The sequence below is a fragment of the Monodelphis domestica genome, chromosome 2 (assembly GCF_027887165.1).
Source record: "Monodelphis domestica isolate mMonDom1 chromosome 2, mMonDom1.pri, whole genome shotgun sequence".
NCBI classification, from domain to species: Eukaryota; Metazoa; Chordata; class Mammalia; order Didelphimorphia; family Didelphidae; genus Monodelphis; species Monodelphis domestica.
In genome coordinates this window covers 400,477,281-400,500,425 of record NC_077228.1, presented here as the reverse complement: position 1 = coordinate 400,500,425, position 23,145 = coordinate 400,477,281, and the positions used below count along the sequence as shown (strand labels likewise).

Below are 23,145 nucleotides of genomic sequence, written 5' to 3'. Positions count from 1 at the left end.
TGAATGAAAAGTATCCTCAGCAATATGATGATTCAATACAATCCCAAAGGATATGATGAAAAAATTCTCTCCACCTCTAGCAAAAGAACAGATGTAATCAGAATAGTAGGTCACTATATATAGATTGGGCATTGTATGCCTTCTTTCACAACATGATGAACATGGAAAGAAATATTGTATGATAAGATATACAACCTATATTATATTGTCTGCCTTTTTGTGCAGGGAGAGAGGTTGAGTGGAGAGAAAGAGAGATGGAGAGAGGGAGGGAGAAGATAATTAGAATTGCAAAATGTCAGAAAGCAAATATTTAAAAAACTATTAACATATAGTCAGGAATAGACAAAATTTGTTCTTTTTTAAAGTGCATAGGTTTATTTTCCCAGTCTCTAAGGTTTAAAAGGGTATTTTTTACATCCTCCTATTTATGGCATCAGTGAAGGATCACAGCACATTTCCTAAAGAAAAATACTATCACAAATTTGTTAAATTTTCAAAACTACTTTGGATGTAATTTTAGACAACAAGTTTTAACTCTTAAGTATGAATTGTTTTGCCCTTTTCAGAATTTCTTTTAGACATCCACGAATATACCTTTGATAGATCTCATTATGAAGCTGTATTTCCATGCATCAGCTATGTTTTCTCCTTGTATTAAAAAGAAAGAAGTGAGGCAAAACTCTGATGATCATAGTTCTGTATTCTTAATTTCTCTGGAATTTAATTTTCTACTTACTAATGAGATTAAATATTGCTAAGATAAGGTTTCTTTCCCTTTTTGGTTCTAATATCAGTAGTTGAATTTTATACTTCTTTTTTAGTTTTTCTTTTAGATGATTTTCTAGGATTTCTAGGATTCTCTATGTATACCATCATATCGTCTGCAAAGGGCGATTGATAGTTTAGTTTCCTCTCTGTGTACTTTGATTACTTCAATTTCTTTTTCTTCTTTTATTGATACTGCTAGCATTGCTAGTACAATATTAAATAGTAGTAGTGATAATGGGCATTCCTGCTTCCCTCGTTATCTTATTGGGAACCCTTCTAAATAGCTGAATTTTAGAGACTATATCTACATCTTTGTAATATAACTTAATTATGGGACAAATAAAAGAAAAATAAATGACATCAAATTTAGGATTTTGTTATTATACTAGTGTATGTATGCAAATATGTGTTCATATAATTTTAAAATTAATAAAGTTGTGCATATTATCATTCTTCTGTGTTTGTCTATACACATGCATAAGGAGAGAGAAGAGAAATGGGGAATATAACAGATATGAAAGTAAATCTATAGAATTTGACAAATGATTAACTATGGGGAAGCAGTTAAGAGAAAGAGAAGTTTTACTTTTAATGTTGTGAAATATAAGCCTCCTTAGTTATAAAATTTTTATATAATGGTAAAAGAATGTGCTTTTCATCACCATTTTCTATAGGCTAGTAATTTTCAGTGTGTAGTACAGGTACTTCTGTTGATCTCTAAACCCTTTTCAGACTCTGTTAGATCAAAACTTTTCCCATAGAAATACTTATACTTTAACATTAAATTGTTAGAATTAGTAGATATAACTCCCATAAACCAGATCTTTTTGTGGGAATCCTTAGTACTTTCTAAGAGTGTAAAGGGGGCCCTAAAACCAAAAAAGTTTTGAGAAACCCTGCAATATGTGATAGCTCAAGTGATTTATAGCTCATTTGAGATATATAATATTTATAGCTGAAAGTATGGGAAAAGGAAAGTACGTACTTACATTATCCTCCAACATAACCTGTCTTGCAATGTGTTCATAACAAAAAAAGGCCCAAAATTGGATTGGTTTAATATAAATTCAAATAAGCATATATAGTCCAACCCAGGATTGTATTCCTAAACAAGGACTAAATATAATTTAATTCATAAATTGGATTGATATAATACAAATAAAGGAATAACAATTATATAAAACCTGATAATAATTTAAACTTGTCAAATGTTATCAGAGGTCTTTGAGAGTTGGTATGTATGATATACATATATTACAAGTGGCAACAATGTAATATAAATTATCTTCCAAACACCTTGATATATAAGCTCTCTTATATCATAAATCCTTAACTAGCCTCATGTTTATTTCTCCTACTGAATTTAGAAGTGTTGTGTGTTTTTGTTTGTTTGGTTTTTTTTTTGCAGAAGGAGGGTACTTTTCTTTCAATTATCTGTTGGTATATTTCTTTTTTTAATTTCTTGTTTATTTTTTTTAAACCCTTACCTTCTGTCTTAGAGTCAATACTGTGTATTGGCTTCAAGGCAGAAGAGTGGTAAGGGCTAGGCAATGGGGGTCAAGTGACTTGCCCAGGGTCACACAGCTGGGAAGAATCTGAGGTCATATTTGAACCTAGGACCTCCCATCTCTAGGCCTGGCTCTCAATCCACTGAACTACCCCCCTGCCCCCAGGTATATTTCTTAATAAGGAATTAATTTCATAAAAAAGTGTATCACATCATTGTGTGTAATAAGACAGTAGATAAGGAATTATTTTGGTGTAACAGAGCATATAATGTGGATGATTTTGTAACTATACCCCTCAGGCAGTTTTTTTTTTTTTAAACTAACCTGAAAGGTACTTTCTCTCCCTCACTATCACCAGTATTCCTGGATCTTTCCATTATTTCTTGGATCATTTCCTTTTCCAGAAGGGTAGGAGTTAAGTAGCAAGGTGTTTTTTTTTCTGTTTGTTTGTTTGTTTTTAATTTTGAAGCTTGGTAAAGAAAGGAATTGCCACTTTTATAACCTTGGGTATATAGAGGAGGCATGGATATTCATTGTGAATTTTCTCATTTCACTTTGGAAGAATTTGGAAGAATTTTCCAAGTTACTTAATAATTGTCTGAAGCACGGAGGGAATGGAGGTGTGGGGAGCAGGCAGTAAATGACTTCCTTGAATCATACTAGTTTTAGACAAATTTGAATACAAATCTCCCTAACTCTCAGCCCAGCATTATATACTTTATAATGCCTTTCTATGTCAGAACATAGATAGACAAGAAAGATGAAGAACCATTTACTTAAATTTTAACTCTCTATTTCAATTAGTATAAATTGGCCTTACCAGTGTCAAGAGTTAGGTAGATAGCTTTGAGAATAGTTGGGGAGTGGGGGGCGAGTTGTTGTGTTTGTTTTATATCATATTTTTCTGTCTTTATATTATGTTAACTTTTATGTTAACTTTTGAAAAAAGTATTAAAACCCTTACTTTCCGTATTAGAATCAATACTGTGTATTAGTTCTAAGGCAGAGGAGTGGTAATGGTTAGGCAATGAGGGTCAAGTGATTTGCCCAGGATCACATAGCTAGGAAGTGTCTGAGTTCAGATTTGAACCTAGGACCTCCCATTTTCTGGGTCTAGATCTAAATCCACTGAGCTACCCAGCTGCCCCCTATATTAACTTTTAATTCAGCTTTATCATAGGCCAATAATGTGTAAAAATGGAATCATTCTATCTCTTCCATTTCCTTTAGCCCCACACCATCTTTATTATCCTCATCACAACCTCTAGTAACTACAACTCTCTGTCACCCCACTCCTATAAAGTGATTAGTCATGCACAGTCTAACTCTCTTCTCTTCACTATACTGACTCCTTAATGAATCAGTTCCAGCTTTTCATTGTCCACATTTCCCTTTTAATCGTGACCTGTCAAGGCTCTATTACTCTCACCATTCACTACTTGCTATTAAATGAAGTTGAAGAAAATCATGGAACAATTTACTGGGTACAGTACAAATTTATGCTGTTATTTTGACTGAACTTCCATTGTGGCAAACCATTACTTTTAAATACACCCTTGTATTTAATTTACTATCCACTTCATTATAGTACCTTTCCCAAAACTGTTCATTCTTTGTGAAACCTTTCATCGATCTCTCCATACTACAACCCTTTCAGCTTAGAATGTTCTTTCAGAATACACAGGAAAAAAAAAATTGAGGTCATTAATTAAGATCTCTTGCTTTTGTTATTTTCCTCATTTCGTATCACTCAGGTTCCTTTTGCCACTACCTCTATCTTCACCACAGTTTCACAGGAAGAAGTAATCCTTCTCCATGTCAAGTCAAGTATCTCTACATTCACAAGTAGTACCATTTCATCCCATCTTCCTCATTAGATGGTCCCTTCAATCATATCCACTCTGACCAATTGTCATTCTTTCCTTCTCTATTGGATGTTTCCCTACCTCCTACAAGCATGCTTCAAATAATAGCAAAACACACACACACACACACACACACACACACACACACACACACACACACACACACACACAACCCCTCTTACTTGGTCCATACATCCCTTCTAGCTTTCATAGTGAGTTTCTTCCCTTGTACAAGTCTTTTGCAATCACTACCTCCCTTTCCTCTCCCTCCTCAGCTCTCTGATTTCATCATTTCACTGCAACAACTCTCTCTTAAGTTGCCAATTATCTCTTAATTATCCAGTATGATTAGTTTTCTCATTCCTCATCTTTGAACTTTCTGTAGTCTTTCACACTATCAATTACCATCTTTATTGGTGATGTTCTTATTCTCTCCTTCTCTGTCTCTATCTCTATTTCTGTTTCCCTCTCTGTGTCTCTCTCATGCTTCTTCTCTAGCCAGATGACTCCTTCTTCTAAGTCTATTGTTTTATGTACTGTTATATATTCATCCAAGTCTCACACATTACATGTTCCTCCATCCATTGTACTAGATTATCTTACTCATCTCCTCTGATTTCCTTGTCAGCTCCCATGGATTCAGTGATCATTTTTGAGTAGATGATTGTTAATTCTACTTAATTCACAATCTACAGTCTTGAATCTTCAGCCACAAAGGAGACTGGTGTCTAATAGACATGCCATCTTTATATGACCTCACCTTTGTATTGGACTGTCATAATGTATTTCTGGTTTGGCTCCCTGCCTCCATATTTTCTACAGTCCTGTCAGTACTATGTCCATAAAGGAGGCAGACTTGATCTTACAAAAGTGCAGTTAGGAACATAACATATATCCTCTCCCCCAATTCAGTAAACTTCAGTGGCTCCTTATTACCTCCCAGAATAAGTATAAAACCCCCTGACTTTTTAAAGTTCTTTCTAATTAGCCCCCTTCTTGCCTTTCTAAATTTCTCCCCTTTAATGGCAGTTTAGTCATATAGCAGATAGAATGGTGGACCTGGAATTAGGAAGAGTTGAGTTCAAATCCAACCTCAGACGCTCAGTAACTGTGAAACCTAGTAAAGTTACTTCATATATGCCTCACTTGACTGAGTTATAAAATTGAGAGGTTAATACTAGTGCTCTCTCTTTGAATTGATATGAGAATCAAATGAAGCAATATTTGTAAAACACTTAACATAGTTTCTGATCAACAGTTAGTTCTTAATAAATGTTCATTTCCTTTCTTCCTACTCATACCTTATATCCTCTTCCCACATATGTGCTCTGTAATGCTGTGATACTGGCATCCTTCCCATTTCTTATATATGTCACTCTATTTCTAGATTGCAAATGTGTTAACTAGCTGATTTCTATATCTAGGTCCTTTATCTCTACCTTCTAGCTTTCTCATGTTCCTTCTAGGATCAAAGTCTTACCTTCTTGAATATTCTTTTCTCTACTCTGGTTAATGCTAGGGCCTTTCTTACTCTTCTTATCTCAAGTTTATGTTGTTTCTCTAATTCTTCTTATTTCTACATATATTTATTTGCTTATTTTTTCTCCTATTAGAGTGTAAACTTCTTCATAGTAGGGGCTATTTTGTGGTTTGTAGTTTTATTTATTTTTTGTTTTTATACTCTTTAATCCCTACACACAGTGCCTGGAACATAGTTGATGTGCATTATACAGACCTGATGCTAGTTGGCTTTATTTAATTTGACATTTTAAAATAATAACAGGTACTTTCTAATTTGATCATTTGATTTCTGTTTGCAGAGACGGAATGGAGAGGATATACCAGTGGCACAGACTAAAAATATCAATCATAGAAGATTTGCTGCTTCCTTTAGATTACAAGAAGTGACAAAAACTGATCAGGATTTGTACCGCTGTGTAACTCAGTCAGAAAGAGGTTCCGGAGTTTCCAATTTTGCTGAACTAATTGTGAGAGGTATAGTAAGATTTTTTTTTTTTACTTAAAAAAGGAATAAAATCTTTTGAGATCCAAATAACTTATATTGAAGGATAAATTTCTTTTTTGTTTGTTTTTAAATCTACTGATTTCACTCCAAAGCATTATGAAAATAAAATGACAAAATTACAGAGATTTTCATTTGTGAAAATTATGGATGAAATTTTAAATTATACTAGTCAGATGATTTTATTTAGGAAAATCTAAATTTTTAACTTTACTATTAATAATTTTTGTTATAAGATACCATTTGAAATTAACATGAACATAAATAAATATTTAAAATATTTCCGTCAATGGAAATACTTTTTCTTTTATATTTGAAAGATCTACCCATCTAGCAAAATCATGGCCCTATATTCTATCCTGATGTGAATAATTCTGTTTACTTTGTGCCAACCATTATGCTGTTTCATTCAGTTATTAGGAAATGAAGCAGTAAGTAAAGGGACAATTAAGTGAAATAGTTGGGACTGGTCAATGCACATCACCACAACTATACCATCATCACACAAGCTGTCTATGATAATCTTATATTAGTACCATATGTATCCTTTGTTTCCTAGGGTAATTCTTGGATGTTCCTATATGCAGCTTAGTAAACAGCTGCCTTTCTGCAGTCTGATTGTTGCTGTACTTCAAATGAACCTTCTGATCTCATGTCTGTGCAACTGACAATCATAAACAGCAGTGGAAGAGAACAGATGTCCCCCCATAAAATAATAGTCAAAAACAAAACAAACCATTAGGAAGACATAACTGTCACTTTGTGGCTAGAGTGCTAGATGTGGAGTCTGGAAGATCTGGGTTTTAATCTTGTCCCTACTGCTAGTTCTGCTACTATGGAAAGTCAACCTCTCTAAACTTTACTTTTTGTCCTTTGTAAAATGAGGATAGTAATGCTGATATTTCTTTCGTCACAAGATTATCATGAGGCTTAAATAACATAATGGATGCATAGCCCTTTACAAAATAAAATTTACTATGGCAATTTTGTTGGTATTATTGTTGCTGATAACACATTAAGTCAAGCACACAATCAGGTATAAGCACATTCAGTTTTTCTTATATACACACATAATTATGATTCATCAGTTATACCTATTCAATGTTTGACCACAGTCTCCTCCCAACCTAACACTACTTTTAGCCTCAGGTTCCTAGATGAACTAAAGATTACTGTGGATAATCCCCACCGTAAATATGGTGATTATGCTGTAAAATTGTCATATTCACTGTATCTTCAGAACATGCTGTGTGGACATGTGTATATTCCCTTGATGATCACAGGGCTGCTGAGGATGTAAGGCTATTTGACAGAGGACTAATGGCTTTAAGAGTGTAGTGATGAATTTTTTAAAAGGGAAAATTGGCTTTAATGAAGAGATGGAAACATATCCATATAAAAACACTTAAGGAGGTTTAGTGGGGAATGTGTTATTGACAAGATCTGGAAGACTGTTGAAGTCTATTCAGATATCCTAGTTTAAGTTACTTTTATAAGAAACTGTTTTTCCTGGTTAATCATTACTTTACCTATTCAGCAACTCATCAGATGTCTCTAGAAATAAATATGTGACATTTGTAAAATGAATAGTTTTTAAATTGCTGGACAAGAGACTTATGTTTTGCCGATATTTGTTCAAGTGGATATTGATACATGATGAAAATACCTTTTAATCAATGAAATCTGACATCACTTGCTTTGGGCAGGGTTGTAGAAGGCTCTACCAAATACATTCTAACTCTTCCAAGAGAGAGAATCCATTAAATATTTAATTATCTAAAATTGGAAAATGATAAGGCAAGAACTATCTTTTTAAGGCAATATTGACTAAGTATTTAACCTACATATTTCTTAAATTAATGTATTTTCATGTTAGCAAAGGAGTGCATTGTCTATAGAATTCGTAATTTCTTCCTGTTAGGAATTTTAGAAATCATTTCACTCTCTCTTGCATTTTATAGGTTAAAAAAAGCAAGGCCTGGAGGCCACTGAGAACTGTAGCCACAGGGCCATTCAGTGGAGAAATTGTAGAGGTCAGGTTTCCTAATTCCTAGTCCAGGGCTCTTTATTATATGCACTTTTAAAGCTATTTCTTAAGACTTTAAATTTCAGTAAGACTTTGATGTCTCTTTGTGTGTGGGCAAGTGACTCACACAGTGGAATGCTGGTAAATGGTTATCAACTGACTTAATAAAATTTTAACTCAGGACAGACTTTTGGATTTAACTTTGATTATTATTTTTTTTTATCACTCTTTAAGTGAAGACACTGAACAAAACAATTTAAGCCTTAGTTTGTAACTTTTGCCAGTGTTTGAGGTGTAGCTATCATGAAAATGTAATCATCACCCAAGATCTGGGTTGAGCTCACTCCAGCACACATAAATATGTGCACACAAGTTTTTTTGTCTGTCTGTCTCTCTCATGTCTATATCAATATCTAATCACAAATACATACATATATGTATATAGAGATGATTTGTTTTTTATATCACTAGCTATTGCACATCTGAATAAATGCACAAAGTCTTATTCACAGTTTTTTTTGACAATATGGACAAATATATTTCCATGTTTCCTTGATAACTACTAAACAAATATTGCTAACCAAAAAAATCCCCTCCGGGATCAGCTATCCTGGTGTTAAAACTATACTGAAAATTAGCCATAATGACAGGTCCTATATCTCAGTGACACTTTAAAACTGACATCCTGTTACATGGATACAAAAGATGATAATTTTAAAGGAAATTTTGGGGCCATTGATATGAATTGTCTTTAATATAAGCTGGCATAGTATTGCCTATTGTCAAAGATGACCCTAGGGTAACAGTTTATTTGTGCATTTCCTCCTAAACTGAAAGTGACAGGGCATGCTTAGGGCTTTTTTTGTTGTTGTTGTTGCTGTTTGTAACAAATGAAAATTTCACTGCTGGATTCTCATGCTGAAAAGTATTGATCTATGTGTTCTCACAGCCAGGAGAAGGAATGAAAAAAAAATACACAATTTACTTTGTCATGACTTTAGTATTGCTTCCAGATCATTTTGAGTAATGATAATGTCTTCAGCTTGGGGAAGTCAAACTTTATTGACAACAGTGATTATTAGAGAATATGAGATATACAGATGCTTTTGCTCAATGTATCAAAAAATTGAAGTGTGTAAAGTATGTGATCTTAGCTGAAATATCTGACATTTTTACTTCATTTTCTAGTGCTTTGGCAACATATGATAAAGCTCACTTTGAAAAATTTTGATTTCTTTACAATTTCTGTTCTGAATTGCCATTTTGCTCTTACTATCTCCCCCACCTAGAATCCTTGAATTTTCTTTTCTTTTCTTTACCTTTTAAAACATGTTGCATCTTTTAAGTTGAGTACTACCTTTCTCGAGTTAACCCTGTGACCTCTGATCCAGTCTTTCTCTGAATGTCTGAGGACGTCATTTCAAGCAGTTCTATTAATTCAAATTTAGGAGAAGGCCCACTAATTTTTGATATTTTAAAACCAACTTGGATATGGATATTTAGTTTTTTCTTGGATATCTCCAGTGAAAAGCAAGCCTCTGAATCCTGAGGCAGCTCTTTCCATGTAGAGAAAGGTGTAATTTTAAAGTGACTTCCTTAAATACAATCTATGTTTGGTTCATTTTCATTTCAAAATCTTTCTCCTGGTTCTGTTCCCTCTATTCCCCCCCCCCCCTTTTGACATACTTCTTGATACTTCAAAAATACCCATTTGTGTTAGCCTTTAATCCTTCTCTTATCTCTGGGTAAGGGGGACTACCATTTATTAAGTACCTATAGGATGCTAAACACTTCATAAATATCTTATTTGACTCTCACAACAACCTTGAGCTCTAGGTACTATTATTATCTCCATTTTCCTCAATTGAGGAAGTTTCTGAGGATGGATATGAATTCACATCTAACCATTATTTAAGCACAAATGCTTGGAACAGTACACTAGAGACTGCCTTCCACCTTGATACTCAAAATTTAAAGATACCTTTTTGGATCTAGACATTTGTATAGATTTACCTAAATATTTAGTGTTGTCTAATGCATAACTCCATGTTTTCCATAAAATTAGCATGACTTTTATTTTTCCTAATGAATTGCCAAAATAAAGGTTAACTATATTTTTTTTTAATTTTTTTTTTTAATTTTAATATTATTTTATTTGGTCGTTTTCATACATTATTCACTGGAAACAAAGATCGTTTTCTTTTCCTCCCCTCCCCCCCCTCCCCCCCCCCCCCCCCCCCCCCCCCGCCTTTCCCTCTCCCATAGCCGACGCATGATTCCACTGGTTATCACATGTGTTCTTGACTCGAACCCATTTCCCTGTTGTTGGAGTTTGCATTATAGTGTTCATTTAGAGTCTCTCCTCAGTCTTATCTCCTCCAACCCTGTGGTCGAGCAGTTGCTTTTCAGCGGTGTTTTTACTCCCACAGTTTATCCTCTGCTTGTGGGTAGTATTTTTTTTTTAGATCCCTGCAGATTGTTCAGGGATTGCATTGATACTAATGGAGAAGTCCATCACCTTCGATTGTACCACAATGTATCAGTCTCTGTGTATAATGTTTTCCTGGTTCTGCTCCTTTCGCTCTGCATCACTTCCTGGAGGTTGTTCCAGTTCACATGGAATTCCTCCACTTTATTATTCCTTTTAGCACAATAATATTCCATCACCAACATATACCACAATTTGTTTAGCCATTCCCCAATTGAGGGGCATCCCCTCATTTTCCAATTTTTGGCCACCACAAAGAGCGTAGCTATGAATATTTTTGTACAAGTCTTTTTGTCCATTATCTCTTTGGGGTACAAGCCCAGCAGTGCTATGGCTGGATCAAAGGGCAGACAGTCTTTTATCGCCCTTTGGGCATAGTTCCAAATTGCCCTCCAGAATGGTTGGATCAATTCACAACTCCACCAGCAATGAATTAATGTCCCCACTTTGCCACATCCCCTCCAGCATTCATTACTTTGCATAGCTGTCATGTTAGCCAATCTGCTAGGTGTGAGATGATACCTCAGAGTTGTTTTGATTTGCATCTCTCTGATTATAAGAGATGTAGAGCACTTTTTCATGTGCTTATTAATAGTTTTGATTTCTTTGGCTGAGAATTGCCTGTTCATGTCCCTTGCCCATTTGTCAATTGGAGAATGGCTTGATTTTTTGTACAATTGATTTAGTTCTTTATAAATTTTAGTAATTAAACCCTTGTCAGAGGTTTTTATGAAGATTGTTTCCCAATTTGTTGCTACCCTTCTGATTTTGGTTACATTGGTTTTGTTTGTACAAAAACTTTTTAATTTGATGTAATCCAGATTATTTATTTTGCATTTTGTAATTCTTTCTAATTCTTGCTTGGTTTTAAAGTATTTCCCTTCCCAAAGGTCTGACATGTATACTATTCTATGTTCGCCTAATTTTCTTATAGTTTCCTTCTTTATGTTCATGTCAGTCACCCATTTTGAATTTATCTTGGTGTAGGGTGTGAGGTGTTGATCTAAGCCTAATCTTTCCCACACTGTCCTCCAATTTTCCCAACAGTTTTTATGAAATAGTGGATTTTTGTCCCAAAAGCTGGGATCTTTGGGTTTGTCATATACTGTCTTGCTGAGGTTGCTTGCCCCCAGTCTATTCCACTGGTCCTCCTTTCTGTCTCTTAGCCAGTACCAAATTGTTTTGATGACCGCTGCTTTATAATATAGTCTGAGATCTGGGACTGCAAGACCCCCTTCCTTTGTATTTTTTTTCATTAATTCCCTGGGTATCCTTGATCTTTTGTTCTTCCAAATGAACTTTGTTATGTTTTTTTCTAAATCAGTAAAAAAAATTTTTGGGAGTTCCATGGGTATGGCACTAAATAGATAGATGAGTTTGGGTAGGATGGTCATTTTTATTATATTGGCTCGTCCTACCCATGAGCAGTTAATGTTCTTCCAATTGTTCAAGTCTAGTTTTAGTTGTGTGGAAAGTGTTTTGTAGTTGTGTTCATATAGATCCTGTGTTTGTCTCGGGAGATAGATTCCTAAGTATTTTATTTTGTCTTGGGTAATTTTGAATGGGATTTCTCTTTCTAGTTCTTGCTGCTGAGCTGTGTTGGAATTATATAGAAATGCTGATGACTTATGTGGGTTTATTTTGTATCCTGCAACTTTGCTAAAGTTGTTGATTATTTCAATTAGCTTTTTGGTTGAATCTCTAGGATTCTTTAAGTAGACCATCATGTCATCTGCAAAGAGTGATAATTTGGTCTCCTCCTTGCCTATTTTGATGCCTTTAATTTCTTTTTCTTCTCTAATTGCTACTGCTAGTGTTTCTAATACAATGTCAAATAATAGAGGTGATAATGGGCATCCTTGTTTCACTCCTGATCTTAATGGGAATGGATTTAGTTTGTCCCCATTGCAGATGATATTAGCTGATGGTTTTAGGTATATACTGTTCATTATTTTTAGGAATGACCCTTCTATTCCTATGCTTTCTAGTGTTTTTAGTAGGAATGGGTGTTGTATTTTATCAAAGGCTTTTTCTGCATCTATTGAGATAATCATGTGATTCTTGTTGGTTTGCTTGTTGATGTGGTCAATTATGTGGATAGTTTTCCTAATGTTGAACCAGCCCTGTATCCCTGGTATGAATCCTACTTGATCATGGTGGATGACCCTTCTAATCACTTGCTGGAGTCTTTTTGCTAGTATCCTATTTAAGATTTTTGCATCTATATTCATTAGGGAGATTGGTCTATAGTTTTCTTTCTCTGTTTTTGGCCTGCCTGGCTTTGGAATTAGTACCATGCTTGTGTCATAAAAGGAGTTTGGTAGGACTCCCTCTTTGCTTATTATGTCGAATAGTTTGTATAATATTGGGGTTAACTGTTCTCTGAATGTTTGATAGAATTCACTGGTGAATCCATCAGGCCCTGGGGATTTTTTCTTAGGCAGTTCTTTGATGGCTTGATGGATTTCAATTTCTGATATGGGATTATTTAAGAAAACTATTTCTTCTTCTGTTAGTCTAGGCAATTTATATTTTTGTAAATATTCATCCATATCACCTAGATTGGTAAATTTATTGCCATATAGTTGGGCAAAGTAGTTTTTAATGATTGCCTTAATTTCCTCTTCATTTGAGGTGAGATCCCCCTTTTCATCCTTGATGCTATTAATTTGCCTTTCTTCTTTCCTTTTTTTAATTAAATTAACCAGTACTTTGTCTATTTTGTCTGTTTTTTCAAAGTACCAGCTTCTAGTCTTGTTTATTAGCTCAATAGTTCTGTCACTTTCTATTTTATTAATTTCTCCCTTAATTTTTAGGATCTCTAGTATGGTTTTCTTCTGGGGGTTTTTAATTTGTTCATTCTCAAGTTTTTTGATTTGCATTTCCAATTCCTTGGTCTCTGTCCTCCCTAATTTGTTAATATATGCACTCAGGGATATGAATTTTCCTCTAAGTACTGCCTTGGCTGCATCCCACAAGGTTTGAAAGGATGTTTCGCTGTTGTCATTTTCTTCAACGAAATTGTTAATTGTTTCTATGATTTCTTCTCTAACTATCCGATTTTGGAGTATCATGTTATTTAATTTCCAATTAATTTTTGATTTGGGTCTCCATGTACCCTTGCCGATCAATATTTTAATTGCCTTGTGATCTGAAAAGGCTGCAGTTAATATTTCTGCTTTTCTGCATTTAAGTGCCATGTTTCTATGACCTAGTGTATGATCTATTTTTGTGAATGTGCCATGTGGTGCTGAAAAGAAGGTGTATTCTTTTTTGTCCCTATTTATTTTTCTCCATATGTCTATTAATTCTAATTTTTCTAAGATTTCATTCACCTCTTTTACCTCTTTCTTATTTATTTTTTGATTTGATTTATCTAAATTTGATAGTGGTTGGTTCAAGTCTCCCACTAATATGGTTTTACTGTCTAATTCCTCCTTCAATTCTCCTAGTTTCTCTATTAAAAATTTGGATGCTATACCATTTGGTGCATACATGTTGATTAGTGATATTTCCTCATTGTCTATACTTCCTTTTAGCAGAATATATTTACCTTCCCTGTCCCTTTTGATCAGGTCTATTTGTACTTTGGCTTTGTCAGATATCATGATTGCAACTCCTGCCTTCTTTCTATCGGTTGAGGCCCAAAAGGTCTTACTCCAACCTTTAATTCTAACCTTGTGAGTGTCAACCCGTCTCATATGTGTTTCTTGAAGACAACATATGGTAGGGTTTTGTGTTCTAATCCAATCTGCTATTTGTCTGCGTTTTATGGGTGAGTTCATCCCATTCACGTTCAAAGTTATGATTGTTATTTGTGGATTCGCTGGCATTTTGATGTCTTCCCCTAGTCCTGACCTTTCTTCTTTAGCTTTCTCCTTTTGAACCAGTGATTTACTTTAGGTCAGTCCCCCTAGTCCCCTCCCTTGAGATGCTTCCCTTTCTAGCCCCTCCCTTTTTATGCTCCCTTCCCCTCCCCCCTCTCCTTCCCTCCTTTAATTTTCCTTTCTTTCTTGCCCTAATGGATAAGATAGAATTCAGGATCCCACTGGATCTAGATGTTCTTCCCTCTCAGATTTGATTTCACTGAGAGTAAGGTTTAAGTACTTCCACTTCACGCTCTCTTCCTCTCCTTCTCATATGAGAGTTCTTCCCCTCCCCTTCCCATGTGTATCTTTATATGGGAAAGTTTATTCTATTGATTCCCCCCCTATTTCTTGAAGTTAATCTTAGTATTATCACGGTTCCCCCCTCCCTTTTCCTTTTTTTGCCCCAACTTTCCCCAAATCTTCTTGATTCTCCAATCTTTCCCTATGCATGTTTCTTCTAACTACTCTTATGATGATACAATTTATGAGAGTTACACAAAACATTTTCCCCACATATTAATATATATAATTAGATGTAAATGTAGTCCTTATAGAAGAGAGTTTGACTTAAAGAGAAAGATAAGATTTATCTCCTTTTCCCTTTCTTTCATATTTACCTTTTCATGTTTCTCTTGCTTTCTGTGCTTGGATATCGAACTTTCCACAGAGCTCTGGTCTTTTCTTAGCAAATGCTTGGAAACCTTCTATTTTGTTGAATGCCCATATTTTCCCCTGGAAGTATATAGTCAGTTTTGCTGGGTAGTTGATTCTTGGTTGGAGACCCAGCTCTCTTGCCTTTCTAAATATCGTGTTCCATGCTTTGCGGTCTCTTAGTGTGTTAGCCGCTAAGTCATGTGTGATCCTTATGGGAGCCCCCTTATATCTGAAGCTCTTCTTCTTGGCTTCTTGTAGGATTTTCTCCTTTACTTGGAAGCTCTTGAATTTGGCAATTACATTCCTAGGCGTTGTCTTTTGGGGATTTAGTATAGAAGGTGTTCTATGAATCCTTTCTATTTCTATTTTGCCCCCTTGCTCCAGAACGTGGGGGCAATTTTCTTTTATAATCTCCTCTAGAATAAAATCCAATTTGTTGTTTACCTCTGGTTTTTCTGGGAGACCGATGATACGGAGATTTTCTCGTCTTCCTCTGTTCTCCAGGTCCGTGACCTTCTCAGTGAGATATTTTATGTTTTCTTCCAATTCATTAATTGTTTGGGTTTGCTTTATTGATTCTTGCTGTTTTATCATCTCACTTTCTTCTAGGTGCTTGATTCTGGTCATTAGGGACTGGATTTGCTTTTCAGCCTTGTCTGCCCTTGTATTGGATGCTTCGAGTTCTTTTTCCAATTGAGCAGTCTTATCTGTCAGACAGCTGATCTCTTTCTCCCATTTTTCTTTCCAGAAGGTTTCCATCTTTTGGATAAGTTCCAGTTTGAGATCTTCCAGAGCTTGTTGATAGTTTCCATTTTGGGAGGCGTGTTCTGAATTTTTTTGGATTTCCTCCTCATTCTCCTCTTTCCCTTGGGTACTTCCTCCATAAAAGTTTTCAATAGTCACTTTTTTCCCTTTCTTCCTGGAGGCTTGATTTTGGGCCATGTGAGCCATCCCTTTGGTGGTTTTATTTCCCTTTCCTTTTTGGTCTGGGGTCTAGGTTATAAGAGTGGTTTTTCTGTGAATTTAGGTTGCTTCAGACTAGTTCTTCCCAGCCTCCGAGCCCAGGTATTCAGCTCCGCCCAGATAATCAGCGCACCTTGTTCAGCGCAGCCCGCCCGAAGTCCGCTGGCTTCTCCAGTGAAAGCGCCCTGAGACGTTTTTTCCTGGCAGTCCCCAGATCCCAAGGACCCTGGAGTGCCCCCTCAGACAGAGATGCTCCCCACTCACTCGCTGTCCCGGGGAGCGCTCAGGTAGCTCACTCTGGTTTAGTGGGGGAGGTGGGGTGGGGGAAGGGCGGCTCAGTTCACTTTTCTGTGCAAGCTTTTCCTTCTTATTTTAGTGTGGAAATGTTCAAGCCCCACGTACCTTTGCCTCTGTGGGGTACTGGGGAGTCCTTCTGTTCCTCCAAAGGTGATTTTATGCTCCTTTGATGTAGTCTATTTCGTTCGGTGCTGGGGAGAGGGAACGTGCCGCGTCTAGATTGCAGCCATGATTACCCGGAAGTCGGTTAACTATATTTTTAAGCATTTACTAGATGCACCAATTGTACTAACCCAAAGTATATCAAAAGGCAAATGAGTATTGTCTGTCATGACCCATTGTAGATGAATTCTTGTTGGTTCTTTGTTATGTGTTTTTTCATTTCTATATCTTTAATAACTGTCCCTTTAAAAACACATTAAAATTTTTTTTTTGTCAAGAACTGACATCAGAGTTTTGTTAAGAACTGCCCTAGAGTTTGCAGCCTCTATTCAGTTTGCTTATTTTTAGAAACCCTTACCTTTTGTCTTAGAATCAATACTGGGGGTTTAGGGGGTGGGCTGTGTGTACTGAGTTGGTCAGTGGATTGAGTTCAAATTGGGTTCAAATCTGGCCACAGATACTTCCAAACTGTGTGATGCTGGGCAAGTCACTTAACCCCCATTGCTTAACCCTTACCTCTCTTCTGCCTTACCTTCTTAGGTAAGGGTTAAAAAAAAGAAGAAGAATCAATACTAAGTATTTGTTCCATGGCAGAAGAGCAGTAAGGTCTAGGCAATCAACATTTAATGCCTTGCCAAAAGCCACAGAGCTAGAAGATGTCTGAACCCAGGATCTTTGGTACCCATGGCAAGTGCTGTATCCATTGAACCACCTCACTATTTGAACATAGGATATTTGTCTGCCATCAAGATCTGTGTCTCGTTTTTACCACTATCTTATTTTGCAAGTAATATTTCTAGTTACACATCATTAGCTATCTGGATATGTATTTGTCATTGTAAACTCTTTGAATACATAGTTTCTTCTCTGTCTCCATTATTGACTAGCCTAGGAAATTTGCTTCCTAACTCCTCCTTCAGAGTTCTTATTGAAACATGAGGGCATCTTTCTACATTCAGGTGCCTTGTAAATATTATATAACTTGAATAGGTATTTGTTGAGAAAGGTATTGGAGCTGTGATTTTATTGATATAAACACTTCTGGGTGAGGAAAACCCCACCTTTTCCTTTTTCAGGAACTTAAAGTTATTTTTCTATGGCTTTTAAGGCAACTAAGAAGTAAGTACCTTTTTCAGAGCCTCAAGCCTAAAATGGATGAAAGACAAAACTTGATATTGAACTCAAGTCTACTTGGCTTCAAACTCATCTCTCTCTACTGCTTCATATTTCCTCTAGGAAAAATTCTATTGACTGATTATAAATAACATAAATAACATATATACTTATATTTGGGGCATAATATCCCATTTTTAGAGCCTGTAAAAGCATTTTTTTCAATATTATTTAGCTTAATAGCTATGAATGAATCTATATTTTGGGAAAGTATATTTTGTCATTTATAATTATCTCATTCTTCTCCCAACATGGCATCATGGTTTGAAAGCCACTCTTGAAACAATTGAGACCTTAGTTCAATTCCTACCTTTTAACAAATACTGGCAGTTTGGCCATGGGCAAATCCTGAGCCTTTTTTTACTGCCTCAGGCAACTTTCTATTACAGTAGGAATGCTTTACAGAGAAGGTGCTGGCCTCCAGAACTCCTATCCACTTATGTATATCAATGAAATTTCAGGTCCAATTTTTTCACATTCCTTTATTTATCCATCTATTCATAACTCTCCTTTGAAGATCTTTTCTCATATTCCTTTCCTAACTCTAACTCTCCCCCCATTCAATTAGTCTTCTCTCCATTACCATGGAGGCATACTTCCTTTTACTAAAAATTTTAGTCTCTTAGAAGAATGTCTTTTCCACTTCACATCTGCTTTTTTTTCCCCACAGGAACCTTCTTTGAGGCCCACACTGCTGACTTTTGACTTTTGGAATTTTCTCAATGTGAAAATGGCTTGAATTCCTTGCTTTCTGTCCCTGTACACATCTCCATCTCTAAAAAGAAGTTATAGCAGCTTTATAGAGCTCTTCTTGACTGGTGCTTTTGGCCACTTTCAAAGGCTTTGCCTATCTGTTTTTCTAGCCACTATTTTCAGTGATTCTGATTTTGCACCATGTGACTTGGCCTATCCTAAGAATATAGGACTTAAAGGAAGGGCTTAACACTATATGTTTAGTTAAAGTAGTAGTAGAGAGTAACAGGAGAAAGGGTGAAGAGAATTCCATTAATTCAGGTCTAGTCTTGGAATCCAGCAAGAGAAAACATAGATGATGCTTTTCTTAAAAAGTAAACCACTTAAATTTACGTTGACTTTGTATATTTAAAATTTCTAATTTAAATAATTATCCTTCCCCTCCAGTGCCTCTGTTATGGGGTTTTTATATTCAATGGGGAGGTGTTTTCCCTGAAGCCATTGAGGTGGTTCTCATGATTTGGAGGACTGATGATGGATGAGGTGTGCCTCTTTGTCCTTCTCAAAGCAATGGGACAATCAAAAGGTCAGAGGTTTTGGGTTGGGAGTCAGAGGATGAAAGGGAGCAAAGGGATTCCCTGATAACAGTTTTACTGAGTTTTGGGGGGTACAATGCCCATGGCACTTTTTATTTATAATATTGGGACAAAATGAGATTTTTAAAGGTCTTTGAACAGTTAATGAGAGGAGGTTTACTTTTCCTTAACTCTGCAAGAATAAGCAATAAAGATACAGTGGCCCTTATCTTCTCTGGACATGGCCATCCCTTGTCTCCCTATGAAAATAAGATGGGTAGAACAGGACATCATGACTCTTGGGCTCCTCTGAAATCCACCAGATTTAGAGAAATCTCTTTCACCTTGGTAAGACTTTTCATAACTGTAGGCAACCAGAAACTTCCATCCAATGATTGAATCAGGAAACAATTAAGTCCTGACAACTTCTTTGATACTTTTTAGAGAAAACTAAGCTCTATTGTGGGAAGTGGGGAATCAGTCATCATTCTACCACACTCTTGAAATCACAAATTCAAGAGACAAACCTCAACTATTCAGTTTGTTTATTATGCAACATTGATTTTAAGTTAATTTCTGTATATGAACCATTAGGCTTACAAATTCATATGAAAATTTGAACTTCCTCTTCAGATTTTATTCGGAAAGATCATTGGATTCAATTATATACATTTTGTTAACACCTTCAAAATAGCTGTTTGAAAACATTGCAAACAACTAAATAAAAATGTCCATCTGGATGGCAGTGGTCTGTTTAGATATGAAACCTGTTCATATTCTAGTTATCTCCTTTAAATTTTGTTTACTGAAGTGCATGATAATCATATTGGGATGCCAGAAGAGAATGCTAATTATATTTTAGCTTACTTTCAATCCAGTAGCCCTCATATTTCTGTATTTTCTTTTTAGTACAACTTGAATGCTCTACAGAAGAAAAATGGAAGTCTTCCCTCCTTTATTGTAGTTGCTAGTCATTCAGATGAATTAAATGTTCGAAATGTCTGATACATTTTTAAAGACTGTATGAGTAATACAATGTAGTGATATCATCATTTCACATAATGCACTATGGCTAGACTTGAAGCCAAGTATCATTAAAATTGTTCTTTCTAATCTTGGAAGGCAGTTTATGTCTGAAGAGTATATTTATTTCTAAATATACAGTCCTGAATAAAGGGTGTCCCAAAAGTATTAGTATAATTTTAATCTCTGTTAGCATAGATTATTATTTTAATAATTAAAATTGCACTATGTCTTTTAGAAAAAGTTTTTTTTTAGAAAAAGAGTTAACAGTAAATTGGTCTTTTTTTTTTTTAATCCCTTATCCCCTGTCATGGAATCCATATGAATTGTAATGCAAAAGAGTGGTAAGGGATAGGCAGTTGGGGTTAAGCGACTTTTCTAGGGTCATATACTAATAAGTGTCTGAGGTCAACTTTGAATTCAGGTCCCCCTGATAATAGGCCTAATGGCTGTATTTACTTTGTTTTCTAGCTGCCCCTTGTCTGTCTTCTTTATGTCATCATTTAAAACTGGCATTTTATTAAATGGAATATATATGATTTTTCTTTAACCTCCCCATAGAATCGCTGTAACAATAAGGAGATGACATTCAAATCCAGATAGCTTTTCCCCCCCCTTTAGATTGCATTTATTGTTCCTTAACGTCCTCATAAAAATTCTTCATAGCAGGGGATGATAAGTTCCCTGAAGAGCTTTGAATGTCTTTCTAAAATTAATTCCTGTGAATCATAGGAGTTTTAGCAGTGGAGTTGATATTAGCTTCTCTCACTGAACAGGTTGTAGGAGAATTTGTCTTTAGTTAGAACCCTCATTGAGGACTTCCGATAGATCAGGGAAGTACTGGAATCATTTCTTTCCTGCTGCCTAGCTCCTGAGAACTAACTGCTTTCTGCAGGTTGGATCTGATCCCTTTATTCTTTTATCAGAGTTGTGTTAACTGGTGAAGTTGATCCCATTAAACTAATGGGAACCTTTCTATTTATAAAATGGTACAATTTACATTTTAATTTTGGTTCTTTCATGGCACTACCCTCTTTTCCCTGTTGTAAGTACTAATAAGAAAACAGCTTGGGTAAGCAAAAGAAAGAATGCCTGTCTCAATTGGTTTCTGTGCAGCTCTACTGGGTAAGGCAGCAACATTGAGAACCCACAATGTTCTAGACATTGTGAGACACTGGAGAAATAGAGGACATAACACCTATCCACAAGGAATTTTTAATTTAATTGGTGGTGCATGTCAAGAAAATATAGAAATACATCATTTGGGGTTTGATTTACATTTTATCTCCTTATAATAGAAAAAAGTAGAAAAACAGCTTGATAAGGGCATATTGGCATTTGATTACTTCATGCTAGGGAGGTGCTATAGTACTTGAATTAAGTAGAAATGTTTTCTTATCACTCTAGGCTCTAATAAGATCCAGATAGCCACAGGGGATTTTTCTTTATTGAAGTCAGAACTTGTGATTTACATCTGTGTGCAACTCCTCTCTAATGATGTAGACTGATAATTATTCTTTAATGTATACTCTTAAAGTTATCTTAGTTACCATACCAAGATGTTATGTGATGTATAAATAATAATATGGTTAACATTCTTATAGAAGTTATTGTCTAGTATGTGGTTAGAAAACAAAAGGCAACAATGTTGATAAATAGTTTGGTAAATAAATTTGGTAAATAGTATTGATAAATAGATGGTAAGCAATTTGATCTGGGTTATCCATGTGTGATCATGCAAGACAATTCAATATTCATCATTATTTTGAGAAGACACACATATAAAACCAAACACAAAAATAAATACATTAAGTAAAAAAAAAATATGCTGTTATCTACGTTTACACTCCAACAATTCTTTCCCTTGAAGTGGATATCATTCTTTATCTTTCAGAATTCCGAATTCCTTCAGAATTGTCCTGGATCATTGAACTGATGACAAAAACTAAGCCTTTCACAGCTTATCATCATACAATATTGCTGTTACTCTGTACAATTTTTTACTTGTCTTGCATACTTCACTCTGCATTGATTCATGTTGTTCTTTTCAAGCTTTTCCAATATCATTTTGCTCATCGTTTTTACACTGCAATAGCATTACGTTACAGTCATACATTATAGTTTGTTCAGCCAATCCTAAATTAGTGAAGAACACTCAATTTTCTATTCTTTGCCACCACAAAATGACCTGCTATAAATATTTTTGTACAAATAGGTCCCTTCACTTTTTAATTTCTTTGGAATACAGGTCTAGAAATGATACTACTAGATCAAAGAGTATTCATAGTTTATAGTTTAGCTTTCTACTTTGCCATGTTGCCTTTCAGTATAAACACTTAAGTATAACACTAGGTATGGGTTAATAGAAAACTTCAAAATGTCTCAGGAAAAGTTAATTATGTCAGCTTGAGGGGTTTGTATTTTACCCTATAGGCAATAGGGACCACTGAAGCTATTTTAAATTACCATCAATATACACTCACTGTTATTGCAGTAACTAGAAGAGCTTCTTTAAAAAGTTAACTTGAAAGAGTGAGTGTTATGAAAGTCAGAGAGCTTCTTTTATTGGAATGAGTATAGCATGAAAGGTCATAAAACAATTTCAATACAAGCTGTGCAACTCGATTTTTCTAACACCCTTGGCACATAGGTAAGACAATAAGTATTATCATTCCCATGAGAAATGAAAAAATGCTCCAAAATGCAGTTGGAATGATAAAACCTTTGTTTTACTTAATATTCTACCAGCTTCTGTCACCTTAGGAAAGCTATTTATCCTCTCTGAGCCTTGGTTTGCTTATATATAAAATAATGATTGAAGAATTACTTACATGTAGTGCTTCCCAAGATTGCTGTCTGGATCAAATTCAATTTTGAACATGATTTGTAAACTCTCAGGCATACTCCAAAAAGTAACTGATTTTCTCTTGACCCCTTTCCCATCTTAAGAATAACAGGAATGACAATAATTAAACAATATTGCAGTATGCTTAAGCTGGAGGTAATCATGTGGGTCATCTCATTCAATCCTTTCGTTTTATTGATGCAGTGAGAAAAA

The 23,145-nt window shown here is 35.3% G+C and overlaps 1 protein-coding gene across 5 annotated transcripts in view; it reads left to right on the top strand.

The window, feature by feature from the left end:
* The window catches only part of PTPRK (protein tyrosine phosphatase receptor type K), a 734,435-nt gene that overhangs the window by 383,709 nt on the left and 327,581 nt on the right, over positions 1–23,145 (top strand). For all 5 annotated transcript variants that reach the window (XM_007484536.3, XM_056818748.1, XM_007484539.3 and 2 more), the window contains exon 6: positions 5,962–6,136. In XM_007484536.3, coding sequence (XP_007484598.1) covers positions 5,962–6,136 — 175 coding nt within the window. The remainder of the gene's footprint in view (positions 1–5,961; positions 6,137–23,145) is intronic.